The following is a 14,361-nucleotide window of genomic DNA, read 5'->3' as shown; positions in this document are numbered from 1 at the left end:
TGGGTGTTCAACAGTGCTCTGCCAGCCCACAGGAGGAAAAGCAAGGCTGACTGAGGGTGTGTATTTGCTGAATGATTGTAAAACATCCAGCCTGTCTAGATTGTACAAATAATACTTGATGTAGTATCTCAAGCTACGTGTTTTCTTTTTTCAAATAGGTTGTTCTTTCAGAAGAAAGCAACACTGAGAAGGATGAAGAAGGAGTGACGCTTTGATTACAAAGAATTGTGCAACTTCTTAATGCCTTACTTTTTCATTGATTACAATGAATGCGCTCTAAATGTGATTATGAATGGTGCATGGCAGGTTCTTTCTACCATGCTATCAGTTCAGTGGTTCTAAATAAAATTCTTCTGCATGATACAGCTGCATCCTGCAATTTAATCCACACGTTCAAAACAGTCAACGCTACATTTCAGTTTCATTTCTCATCTCACGCCTTGTGTCATTTTTAACAAATATATTTTATTGCTGCAACCTTTTGCCATTCAAACATTTGGGGATGTTTTAAAAGAAGCCTTTAATGCTCACAAGGACTGTGTTTATTTGATGAATAATACAGTAATATTGTGAAATGTTATTATAATTAAATGTGTGTGTATATATATATATATATATATATATATATATATATATATATATATATATATATATATATATATATATATATATAATATATATATTTTACATAACTTTTTCCTGTGATGTGAATTTTCAACATCATTACTCCAGTCTTCAGTGTAACGTGATCCTTCAGAAATCACTCTAATATGCTGATTTGCTGCTCAAGAAACATACATTACTATTAACAATGAAAACAGATGTGCTATTTAATATTTGTGTGAAAACTATTTTTCAGGAACGTTTCATCAGTATAAAACTCAAAAGAACAGCATTTATTTGAAGTGGATTTAAAAAAAAATCTGAATATCTTTACGATTGCTTTTGATCAATATGATGCCTCTTTGTTGATTTAAATGTATTGATTTCTTTTAAAAATAAACAAATTAATACAAATCTTACTGACCCCAGACTTTAAATTGGATGTGAGGGTTATATACAACTTAAAATGAGCTAGAATGCTATAAACTGTTTTACATGACAAGGTTTTCAAATATCTTTCACTCAGTTGCAACTATGCAGAGCTGGGTAGATTACTTAGACATTTTAATCCATTACTGATTCCAAATTACATAAAAATAGTAGTTAGTAAAAATCAGTCACATTATAGATTTTAGGTAATGTAATCAAACTACTTTTTGATTACTTTTAGATTACCCTTGACCCAAGTAATTTATCCAATGATTTAAATAGGATAATCGAGTACCATACTGAGATAACAGTAAAAAGAGTAAGAAATTTCTCTATTTCATTCATTCGTTGTAATTAACAACGTGAAGTGCGTTAAAAAATTTTGTTACATGAAGGTTTCCAAAACTGGGGTTGTAAATGAACTGCAGGGGGTTTGTGAGTTTAAGGAAAAGCTAATAATTAAATCATAAAAAAATGATTTAAAATGTATATCTGAATGTATGTAAGTGGTAGGTTATTTTAGAAAGGAATATTTAAAAGATGAAAAAGAAGAATTGGGGAGAAACAATAAATTATGAATCGGTTATTGCTATTTGTGAATACGTAATGATGTAATCCATAAAAAAAGTAACTATAGTCTGATTGTGAGTATTTTTTAAATGTAATTTAAAAGAATTGCAAGTACTTAATTTTTGTAATCTGATTACATAATTCATAATACATGTAATCAGTTTCTACTCAGCTCTGCAATTATGTGTATAGAACTAAACAAAGGAGGATTTGTAATGAAATGTTTTATTTGTGAAAATTACAAGTACTTAATTTACAAGTAGGCCTTCTTTATTACAAAGATTTGATTTTTGGAATCTGATTACGTAATCCAGATTACATGCAATCCATTACTACCCAGCTCTGCAATTATGTATATTCAAGTAAACAAATAAGGAATTGTAATGAAATTTTTTATTTGTGAAAATTACAAGTACTTAATAAACAGGTACTTAATTACAAGTACTTAATTTTTGGAATCTGATTACGTAATCCAGATTACATGCAATCCGTTACTACCCAGCGCTGCAATTATATATATTCATGTAAACAAATAAGGAATTGTAATGAATTTTTTATTTGTGAAAATTAGAAGTACTTAATTTTTGGAATCTGATTACCTAACCCAGATTACATATAATCAATTACTACCCAGCTCTGCAAGTATATATTCAAGTAAACAAAGGAGTAATTATAATGAAATGTTTTATTTGTGAAAATTACAAGTACTTTATTACAAGTACTTAATTTATGGAACCTGATTTCATAATCCAGATTACATGTAATCAGTTACTACCCAGCTCTGCAATTATGTATATTCAAGTAAACAAAGGAGTAATTGTAATGAAAAGTTTTATTTGTGAAAATTACAAGTACTTAATAAACAGGTACTTAATTACAAATACTTGATATTTGGAATCTGATTATGTAACACTGATTACATGGAATCAGTTACTACCCAGCTCTGCAAGTATATATATTTATGTAAACAAAGAAGGAATTGTAATGTTTTATTTGTGAAAAATACAAGTACTTAATTTACAGGTACTTAATTACAAGTACTTGATTTTTTGAATCTGATCACGTAACCCAGATTACATGTAATCCGTTACTACCAAGCTCTGCAATTATATATATTCAAGTAAACAAAGAAGGAATTGGTAATGTTTTATTTGTGAAAAATACAAGTACTTAATTTTCAGGTACTTAATTACAAGTACTTGATTTTTGGAATCTGATTACGTAACACAGATTACATGTAATCCATCAATACACAGCTCTGCTATTATATATATATATATTGAAGTAAACAAAGGAGGAATTGTAATGTTTTATTTGTGAAAATTACAAGTAGGCCTACTTAATTACATATAGTTGATTTTGGAATCTGATTATGTAATCCAGATAACATGTAATCAGTTACTTCTCAGCCCTGCAATTATGTATATTCAATTAAACAAATAAGGAATTGTAATGATTTTTTTATTTGTGAAAATTACAAGTACTTAATATACAGGTACTTAATTGCAAGTACTTGATTTTTGGAATCTGATTATGTAACCCAGATTACATGTAATCAGTTATACCCAGCTCTGCAATTATATATATTCATGTGAACAAATAAGGAATTGTAATGCTTTATTTGTGAAAATTACAAGTACTTGATATACAAGTACTTAATTACAAGTACTTGATTTATGTAATTTGTCAGTACACAGCTCTGCAATTATATATATTCAAGTAAACAAAGGAGGAATTGTAATGTTTTATTTGTGAAAATTACAAGTAGGCCTACTTAATTACAAATAGTTGATTTTTGGAATCTGATTATGTAATCCAGATAACATGTAATCAGTTACTTCTCAGCCCTGCAATTATGTATATTCAAGTAAACAAAGGAGGAATTGTAATTACATTTTTTATTTGTGAAAATTACAAGTACTTAATTTTTGGAACCTAATTTCATAATCCAGATTACATGTAATCAGTGACTATCCAGCTCTGCAATTATGTATATTCAAGTAAACAAAGGAGGAATTGTAATGAAATGTTTTATTTGTGAAAATCACAAGTACTTAATTACAAGTACTTATTTTTTTAATCTGATTACTTAATCCAGATTTCATGTAATCCATTACTACCCAGCTCTGCAATTCTGTATATTCAAGTAAACAAAGAAGTTAAAATTACAAGTACTTAATTTTTGGAAGATGATTACATAATCCAGCGAACAATGTAAACAAAGAAGGAATTGTAATGAAATGTTTTATTTGTGAAAAATAAAACACATTTTAAGGAAAGAAACACCACGTTAAACACACAGTGTGTCACATTCTTAGAAAATGTACAAATACAAATTTTCAACTGGCAAAAAAGTGCAGCGTCCTGTCTTGACCAAAGCACTTCTACAGATTAACATATAAAAGTGAACATACTCAAACAGACGAAATAATTTACATGCAAATTTAACTAATAAATTCCATTTGTAAATGAATGACATTTTTATCCAAAATAGTTGCTTTAAATGTCTATTAATACTTATTTGTGGTGGTAATTGCATTAGACACTTCAGAAAGAAGAATCCCACTGGTGGCAAGAAAATGGTCCATTTTATAAGGCTTGGTAAGGAAAATTCTTGCTGTACATACTACTCCGCAAGAACTAAATTTAACAGGCCTAGTATTCAGTGTACATTTGCACCATTGTTTCTTATATGACGTTTACTGAGTCTGACACTGGACGCCATGCCTGGGGCCTTCGTCTTCATCGTAGGCTTCACCACTAAAGTTTTTCTTTTGTCTTTCATAGTCTACCTCACACAGGTCAACCTCTTCCATATCATCTGACATCATGATGTGATCTCTGACTGGAAGTAACCTCTCCAGGTCAGGCAGCATGTGCTCAGGTAGCCAGTGTTTATCTGGGAACTCAATCTGAGGGAACCGAAATGCTTCAGTGAGATGTGACGCTCCCAAAACAAATTATAATTTAATCATTATTTGTTTTAAATAATTAAAATGTAAACACATTATATCAACTCACCTCAAACTGTATGATGAGAAGCCCTTTCTCATAAGGGTCTTTGTAGACAGGCATGCCCTCATTATGAATACATTTTAGATCATTAGGTTTTATTACTTGACCTAAAACAAAATGAATCGCAATGAATTAATTTAATAATTTAAATATTTACTAAATATTAATTGAAATAGCATTCATGCAAACTCATACATTATTCACAAATAAATACCTGGAGGTGAGTTGATGAGCAACATTCGGTTATCTAGCGTACAAACAGTTTTTTTAAACCCACAGAGTGCCTCCACCAGCTTGATCTTCATTTTCATGATCAGACTGTCATCTTGTCTTCTGAAGACTGGGTGTTCTTTCAAGTCCAGTACGATTATAACATCACCAGGCTCCAATCCAGGCTCTTGATCTCCTTCTCCAGTAAAAGTGATCTTCTGGCCGTCCTTCATACCTGTGACAAAGACCATTAGTATGTTTCTAAAATACTTTAGAAGAATAAAGAAGGTAGTAAAGTTCATGTTCTTCTACCTTTGTCAATATGGACTTCAAGAATCTTCTTCTTGCGTTCCACTTTGTGTCCATTGCAGTTTTTGCAACGGTCCTTGGAGTTGAACTTCTCTCCCTGTCCTTGACAATCAGAGCACATGCTTTGAATCTGCTGGATCATTCCTGGTCCAATCTGTTTCACCTGAACCTGAACGCCTCTTCCTTTGCATGTCGAGCATTTTTCAATTGTGCCTTTTTTGCCTCCGTAACCTGCATGACAGATCATTTACAGATCATCTTCATTTTTTTAAATCACCAAAGCAATTGTTCCATTAAAGGAATTCCATTCTTACCGTCACATTTCTCACAGATCACGTTCTTCTGAAGGCCAAGTTTTCTTGTTGAGCCATTGTATAATTCCTCCAGTGTGACTCCGAGCTGGTGAACCACATTCTTACCTGAATATGGGAAAAAGATAACATGAAGTATTAACTACCAACAACTAGTATACGAAACATTAAACTTAAAGGATTAGTTCACTTCCAGAATAAAAATGTCCTGATAATTTACTTACCACAATTAAATGAAGGATTTTGAGGGAAACATTAAATTCTTTTTTGACATTGATGGTTCCACGAAGAACCCTGAACATCCATGGAACCTTTCAAATGCAGAAAAGGTTCTTTATAGTCAAAAAAGGTTCTTTAGATTTGTTCTTCAAAATCGTTCTTTTTGGAACTGTTCACTGAAAGGATCTTTGCAAAAACACCCTTTTGAGACCTTTATTTTTAAGAGTGTAGTGGACTTCAATGGGGATCAATGAGTTGAAGGTCCAAATTGCAGTTTCAGTGCAGCTTCAAAGGGCTCTACACGATCCCAGCTGAGGAACAAGGGTTTTATCTAGCAAAATGATTGTCCATTTTCCAAAACAAGCAAATAAATAAATCTATATACTTCTTAACAACAAATGTCTAAAGGTTCTTTAGATTTTAAAATTGTTCTTCAAAATGGTTCTTCTAGGAACTGTTTACTGAAAGGTTCTTTGGGGAACCAAAAATGGTTCATCTATGGCATCACTGCAAAAACACCCTTTTGGAACCGTTATTTTTAAGAGTGTATGTAGTCACATTGGAAAGGACATGTGACGTAAAGCGGCAGTGCCGACCCAGTGTTTACAAAGCAGATGTGCAAAGAAAGCCAAACGCCCTTAGAAAAAAAGGTAAAACAACGATGTTGGGCGATTTTAAAGTTGGAGGAGAAAATGAGATGAGGAGATAGAGTAAGACGCAGATAACAAGCATTTGTGGTTAAAAAGTATATAGATTTAATGCTTTTTAACAAAATGACTGATGTTTTCGCTAGATAAGTCCCTTATTCCTCGGCTGGGATTGTGTAGCCCTTTGAAGCTGCACTGAAACTGCAATTTGGACCTTCAACCTGTTGATCCCCATTGAAGTCCACTATGTGGAGAAAAATCCTGGAATGTTTTCCTCAAAAACCTTAATTTCCTTTTGACTGAAGAAAGAAAGACATGAACATCTTGGATGACGTGGGGTGAGTAAATTGTCAGGAACTTTTTATTCTGGAAGTGAACTAATCCTTTAAAGTGTATAAACTATATTTAAAACCGTCAAAACTTTTATGGGGGGATGTTACGAAATGTGACACTTGCTCACTGCCACCTGGTGCAGTAAATAAATGTCTTACCTCTCCTTTCTCTCTGCATTCTGCCTCCTCCACCAAAGAACATGTTGAAAATGTCCATAGGAGATTCTCCTCCTCCCATGCCTCCCTCCTTTATGGCTTGTTCGCCACCTTGGTCATACAAATCCCGCTTTTTGGGATCTGATAGGACCTCATAGGCTTGTGATATGAGTTTGAACTAGGGAAAAGTAAAAGGATCCTTATATTACTCATTTTTAAACTGATTAATTTCTTTAAACCTTTCTCTTTGCGGTTTCTGCGGCATTTCTTAGTTTAAATTACTTTTTGATCATTTCATTTCTTTTTACTTCTTTTTCTTCTTTCACTTAGCCTTTTTTTCAGCTCTTTGTATTATCATTTTTTATTTCCCCCCACAACTTTAATTACTTACTAGGTTTGTCATTTTATCACATTTTTTTGTCTTACATCAATGTTTTGGATTTTTTTTTTTTTTTTCCTCCATGATTTTTATTTGTGTTTATTTATTTTTGGCAAATAGCAGTTTGGTCTTTTCCTCTCAAAATTACAACAAATATCTAAATAAAACCAAATAAAACAACAAAGTAAAACACAAAATAAAATAAAAAATAAAATACATAGAAATCCACCTTTTATTATTGTATTCTTTTTCCTTCTTCTGCCTTTTCTTCTTTTCCTTGGCCATTTATTCTGCATTTTCCCCTTCTTCTTATTTCATTTGTGATTTGTGTCTTCAGTAGCATGGGTATATTTGTAGAAATAGCCAAAAATACATTGTATGGGTCAAAATGATCGATTTTTCTTTTATGCCAAAAATCATTAGCATATTAAGTAAAGATCATGTTCCCTGAAGATATTTTGTAAATTTTCTACCATAAATATAAAAACTTAATTTTTGATTAGTAATATGCATTGCTAAGAACTTCATTTGGACAACTTTTAAGGCGATTTTCTCAATATTTCGATTTTTTTTGCACCCTCAGATTCCAGGTTTTCAAATAGTTGTATCTCAGACAAACATTGTCCTATTTTAAACAATATATCAATGGAAAGCTTATTTACTCAGCTTTCAGATGACGTAAGAATCACAATTTCGACAAATTTACACTTATGACTGGTTTTGTGGTCCAGGGTCACATTTAGCCTTTTTTTCCCCAGCACTTTTTATTAGGACTCCTAAGAATTTTTATTTGTCCTCCATGATTTTTATTTGTGTTTATTTATTTTTGGCAGTTCTTCACTTTTTATTGTTGTATTCCTTCTCCTTCGTCTGTTTTTCGTCTTTCCCTTTATTCTGCTTTTTTTTTTTTTTACTTTGAATTTGTTTCTTGTCATTTCTTTTCTTTTTCCTTCTTCTTTTACTTAGCCTTAGCACTGTATTAGGATTTTTTATTTCCCCCCAACTTTAATTCCTTATTATTTTTGTCATTTTACCACAGTAATTCTATTTTTGTTTATTTTATTTTTTTTTTCCTCCTTGATTTTTGTGTTTATTTATTTTTGGCAATTAATCTCTTTCTCTTAAAATGACACAAAATATCTAAATAAAACCAAATAAAACAACATAGATTAAAAAAAGACAAAATTAAAAAAAAATAAAAATACTGTCAAGGGCTTCTGCACATTATTTTTTTATCCTTTTTCCCTCCTTCTTTTTCTTCTTTCACTTTTTTTCCAGCACTTTGTATGAGGCTTTGTCATTTTCCTTCAACTTATTATTTTTGTCATTTTATCAGTGCTATTTTATTTTTGTTAGATATTTTTTCTTACTTTAATATTTTGGATATTTTGTTTCCCTCTATGATTTTTATTTGTGTTTATTTATTTTTGGCAGTTGGCAGTTTGGTGTCTTCCTCTCAAAATTACAAAAAAAATATCTAAATAAAACAACATAAAATAAGACAAAGTAAAAAATAAAATACTTAAAAATAAAAGTATGATTTTATCTCCCCTTACTGTCAAGGGCTTTTGCACCTTTTATTGTTTTATTCTTTTTTCCTCCTTTTCTTCTTTCCCTTAGCCATTTATTCTGCATTTTTCACTTTAAAAAATATTTTCTTGTGTTTTCTTTTTCCTCCTTCTTTTTCTTCTTGCACTTAGCCTTTTTCAGCATGTTTTATTAGGATTTTTCATTTCCCCCCAACTTTAACTACTTTAATTCCTTATTATTTAGTTATTTTATTTTTGATTGATTTATTTTCTTTAATATTCTGGATTTATTTTTGTCCATGATTTTTATTTTTGGCAATTGGCAGTTTGGTCTCTTCCTCACAAAATTACAACAAATATCTAAATAAACCCAAATAAAACAACACAAATTAAAACAAGACAAAGTAAAAATATTTCCCCTAACTTTAATTATTTTGTTCTATTTATTTATTTACGTGTTTGTTTATTTGTCACTTTATCATAGTTGTTTTATTTTTGCTCACTTCAATATTTTGGATTTTTTTTTTTCCATCTATGATTTTTATTTGTATATTTATTTATTTTTGTCAGTTGCCAGTTTGGTCTCTTCCTCTCAAAATTACAACACATATCTAAATGGTAACACTTTACAATAAAGTTCATTAGTTAACATGAACTGAGAATGAACAATACTTCTACAGCATTTATTAATCTTATTAGGGGTTAATATCAGCATTTACTAATGCATTACTAAAATCACAAGTTTTTTATGTTTATTAATGTTAACATTAGTTAATGCACTGTGAACTAACATGAACAAACATTGAACAACTGTTTTTTATTAACTAACAATAACAAAGATTAATAAATAGTGTAATAAATGTATTGTTCTTTGATCGTTCACATTAGTTGATACACTAACTAACATTAACTTATGACACCTTATTGTAAAGTTACCATCTAAATAACCTAAAACAAGAAAACATCTATTAAAGTGAAAGTAAAAAATAAAATAAATACACATTTTTCCCTTAGTGTCTGGCTTCTGCACCTTTTGTTGTTTTATTCAATAAGTAAAATTAAATAATCAAAATGCAAATCAGCTTTAACTATTTGCATCCATAGGCTATATGCGGATAGATCTCAAAGCAATGTTTAGAAATGCATCCCGCAGCTCACAGGACTATTCGGGACACTTCCAGAAAGTTCCTCTCATTGCTGTCGCTGTCATTTAAACAGGCAAAGTGAAACGTGATACGGTATCCGCATGCGGCTCAGCACCTCCACTTACTTTCTCGCCTTCATTCGGGTTTTTATCCGGGTGATATTTCAATGCCAGTTTCCGATATGCCTTCTTGATCTCGTCCAGCGAGGCTTTGGGATTGACCCCGAGCAGATCGTAGTAACCGGTTTCTCGAACCATCTTCGATAAGGATTTAGCTACAGGAACACAACATAGCAACAGTCATGTCTACTAGCTACCTCAATATGCTTATGCCATAGTTAAAAGACATATTAAAGCTTAATGCAGTGTTTAATCATGTCACTAGACCTACGAGCAGGTTAACACAAGCGGTCATTTATAGCGTACTTGAAAGCTAACGACACTCAAACTGTCCGTTACATTGGTGAATAACTCTAAAGAATGCTTCAAATAAAGCTTCGCGAGTGTATTTGTGTATGTTATGAGTTTGGTAATACTCACAGAAATAAAAGGAGAGGAAAAGCCGGTTCGCTGTGCCGCGTCGAGTTCGTCTGTCTGCTTGTGTGACTGTTGTACTGCTGCCTGAACGCAGCGCCTGCTGTCGCTCTTATATAAACCGCGGCGCTCCAGAACCTTCTCGAGCTTGAACGCCGGAAGATTCGATGCGAAGCATAAACGGGATGGGATGGAATAGGGGCATGCAGCTTCACATGGGATTTTGAGATGTTTGCAGTTATGAATGATGCCAAACGTTATGTACAGTTAAGCCCGAAATTATTCATACTATAGGGCCTATATAATTCTGACTTAAAGTTACTTTTATTCAACCAGCCTTTTTTTATATTAGAAATGACATCTCGTCTTCCAGAAGATAATAAGACGGTGTATTAGAAGCATCATTATGGAAAAAATATTAATCATCTTTTATTTACATTTGAACAAAAGTGGCATGTCCAAAATTATTCATACCCTTCTCAATAATCAATAGAAAAGCCTTTATTGGCTGTTACAGCAATCAAACGCTTCCTATAATTGCTGACCAGCTTTTTGCATGTCTCCACTGGTATTTTTGCCCATTCATCTTTAGCGATGAGCTCCAACTCTTTCAGGTTGGAGGGTCTCCTTGCCATCATCCTGATCTTTAGCTCCCTCCACAGATTCTCAATTGGATTTAAGTCAGGACTCTGTCTGGGCCACTGCAAAATGTTAATGTTTTTGTCTGCTAACCTTTTCTTCACCACTTTTGCTGTGTGTTTTGGGCCGTTGTCGTGCTGAAATGTCCACTGGTGCCCAAGGCCAAGTTTCTCTGCAGACTGCCTGATGTTGTTGTTGTTGACAATTTTGATGTATTGTTCCTTTTTCATGATGCCGTTTACTGTGATTAGGTTCCCTGGTCCACCGGCTGAAAAGCACGCCCAAAACATTAGGTTCCCACCACCATGTTTGACAGTGGGGATGGTGTTCTTAGGGTTGAAGGCTTCTTCTTTTTTATGCCAAATGAAGGCTACATCATTGTGGCCAAACAATTCAATTTTTGTTTCATGACCATAAAACAGAAGACCAGAAGTCTTCTTCTTTGTCCAGATGCATTTGCAAAGGCCAAGTGGGCTTTTGTGTGCCTTATCTGGAGAAGTGGTGTGCTCTTTGGTCTGCGTCCGTGAAACCCAGTGGTGTGTAGTGTCCGTTGGACTGTCTGCCTTGAGATGTTGCCACCAGCATAGCCCAGATTCATCAGGATGGCCTTGGTGGTGATCCTTGGATCCTTTTTTACCTCTCTCACTATCCTTCTGGCCAACACAGGTGTCACTTTTGGCTTCCGACCACGTCCTCTGAGATTTCTCACAGTGTATTTTTTAATAATACTTTGCACTGTAGCTACACTGGAACTTCAAAACATTTAGATATGGTCTTATAGCCGTTTCCTGACTTGTGAGCAGCCACAATGCGCAGCCGCAGGTCCTCAGTGAGCTCCTTTGTCTTAGCCATGACTGTCCACAAACCAAAAGCAGAGAGCTTCTGTTTTTTACCTGTTGAGTAAAACAGCTGTTCCCAATGGACATGCCACTTTTTGTTCAAATATAAATAATAGCTGAGAAATATTTTTTTCCACAATGATGCCTCTTGTGCATCGTCTTATTATCTTTTGGGAGAAGCCTGTGTCATTTCCGGTCAAAAAAAAAAAAACCTGGCTGGTTGAATAAAAGTAACTTTAAGTCAGAATTTGCCAGGGGTATGAATAATTTCGGGCTTGATTGTATTTAAAAAATACTGTAAGTATTGTTTCTGCGTTTTCACATAAAGAAGAAAGAAAGAAAATATATCAGACATAAATTATCTAATATATAGAACGTATAAGTTACTACAAAAAGCAAAGTGAATCTAGGTAAAGGAGATCCCACATGTTGTGTCAAGTCACATTTATATAGCGCTTTATACAACACGGATTGTTTCAAAACAGCTTTAAAGAGACAAACAGGAAAATAATAATTTAAATGGAAAATTGATGCCGTGTCATAACAATAAATTATTTGTCTTGATGTTTGTTCTGACAATCGCTCAGCAGAGGTCGCTCTTTAACAAGGTAAACGTTTCAGTAGGCTAAATGATGACTAAGTATAGGGGAGACCGCAAGAATTGTAACATTTCCTTCATAACTCAGAGACTACTTGAAATACACCAGTCATTTTGATACAAGAAACAACTATAGGCGCACTAATTAATAATACAGTTGTTATATTTTTACTAATAAGGACAAAACTATAATATTAAATTAAATGCAAGAACACATGGTGGTCATATATCAACCCACTGTATCTCATTAAAGCTTACCACCCAATAATACTGCTGTAGTATCTAATAATGTTACTTAAGATTTTTTTTTATGTGGTTAAATTATTTTAGATGTAAGACATGCTTTCAAAGAGCAAAAGTCTATTTCTATTTTTGCAAAAGACTAGGCAACAAGATTTTAATTATTTAAATATATTTTTTACTCAAATACATTAATTAGCTGATGAGTCAAGAACAATCTCTAACCAAACTTTAATGAAATGGTACAAAATAGACATATTAACAGAATAACCCAATGAGATCATGTGGCGATTTAAAAGCAACACATTGTTTAATGTAACTAGTCATTTTAGACCGGGGAAAAAAGTTTTGAACATTTTAAATGTACCTAATTTATTGGAATGGTTTGAAACTCAATGAAGTTTATGGCAGTAACTATGACACCAGAAAAAAAATTATGGACTTGATTTGAAACAGCTAAATGGTGGTTAAAAAATAAATAAATAAATAAATAAAAATCTGTGTGTACAATCTACAAATCATTCATGATGCAGAAAATGAGTGCACATGAATGAAAAAGCTAAAATCTAAACCTTTACAAAAAGTTGACTTTGAGAATGTCTAAATATATATCTGAATCCACAACTTAATAAAAATTTGTATTTATGTCTTACTTAATAATATGCTGTTTTATTTTGACTTAAATCTGTCACACAAATAGTTTTTTTAAAGGCATCGTCTCTATTCAATTACTGCCATAATTGAAATGTAATATAAAAATATTAGATTTTTTTTATGGTTTTCATTGGGAAATTCATGAAAATTCATTGCCTCCGATGTTGCAGACATGATAATATCTCTAAAAAAAAAAACGTATAAAACCTAATAATTGTGTTAAATGCATGTTATTAATAATCCCTTATAACGTTTACAATTGAAAATATTTTCAATTTTAAACCTAATAGCAGTTTCAAATGCTGGAAATGTTTTGTCCCGTGTCTCAATAATAGCTAAATATAACTTGTCCAACATTTCATTTAAAATATTCAGTTAGTCCTATAATGTCTTCTGTCATTCAGGTTGTGAATGCTGTTTTATTTCTTCAAATAAACTGCACCTTAACTGATATATAAAAATGTCAAATTATATCAATACACCAAAGCAGAAGGCCTATATGAAATGTAAACACACAATGTATTGTTTGTTTTAAAAAGCCGTTGTACTGTGAATTAGTTTTGAAACTAGTCTTGGTACAAATAAAACAATCTTTTTAGCAAACTGGAGTGTGTATGAAAAATCATGTTGCGTTTATAGTTTGGGAATAAAATGGGATAATATGACAAACATTTTCTCTCCTGTATTTCTGTTGTTTATTAACATTGCCGATTTGTGAATGAATTTTCAAGCTACTTTAGAGTTTGATTGTTTGGAATTAATTACTCACACGGGTTTGAGATTCAGTTTGAATCATTCAAGCAGCTCGCTCACATCTGAATGTTTTGTATCAGATTCTACTACTGGAAGGTTTTCACTAGTGACAGGAACACAGAGAACAAACTCAGGAGCTGGATGAATAAGTGGATATTTACCTGATCAAGTGACTTTAAAAGCATACCAAAATCCTGCATTTTGATTTGAAGGCTGGTAGATTTTGTCATCTAGAAAACAGACGTCATGTG

The 14,361-nt window shown here is 32.3% G+C and overlaps 1 protein-coding gene across 1 annotated transcript; it reads right to left on the bottom strand.

The window, feature by feature from the left end:
• Positions 1 to 3,832: 3,832 nt before the first annotated feature.
• On the bottom strand, positions 3,833 to 10,523 carry dnaja (DnaJ heat shock protein family (Hsp40) member A). The gene is made up of 8 exons (XM_073831952.1): positions 10,394 to 10,523; positions 9,980 to 10,128; positions 6,805 to 6,979; positions 5,451 to 5,555; positions 5,140 to 5,367; positions 4,832 to 5,062; positions 4,624 to 4,724; positions 3,833 to 4,514 (listed from the first exon to the last, which is right to left on the bottom strand). The coding sequence occupies exons 2-8, from the start codon at positions 10,109 to 10,111 to the stop codon at positions 4,302 to 4,304; spliced, it is 1,185 nt and encodes a 394-aa protein (XP_073688053.1). The 5' UTR covers positions 10,112 to 10,128; positions 10,394 to 10,523; the 3' UTR covers positions 3,833 to 4,301.
• Positions 10,524 to 14,361: the final 3,838 nt, after the last annotated feature.

The sequence above is a fragment of the Garra rufa genome, chromosome 25, assembly GCF_049309525.1.
Source record: "Garra rufa chromosome 25, GarRuf1.0, whole genome shotgun sequence".
Classification (NCBI taxonomy): domain Eukaryota; kingdom Metazoa; phylum Chordata; class Actinopteri; order Cypriniformes; family Cyprinidae; genus Garra; species Garra rufa.
Note: the sequence above shows the minus strand (reverse complement) of the source record. Positions and strands in the feature narration are given on the sequence as shown.

Coding starts and splice junctions, on each gene's coding strand:
- dnaja (XM_073831952.1), bottom strand. CDS start 10,111: ATGGTTCGAGAAACCGGTTACTACGATCTGCTCGGGGTCAATCCCAAA. Junction 6,980..9,979: donor ACCCGAATGAAGGCGAGAAA/GTAAGTGGAGGT, acceptor ACTTTTCCCTAG/TTCAAACTCATATCACAAGC. Junction 4,725..4,831: donor GCTCATCAACTCACCTCCAG/GTATTTATTTGT, acceptor ATTTTGTTTTAG/GTCAAGTAATAAAACCTAAT.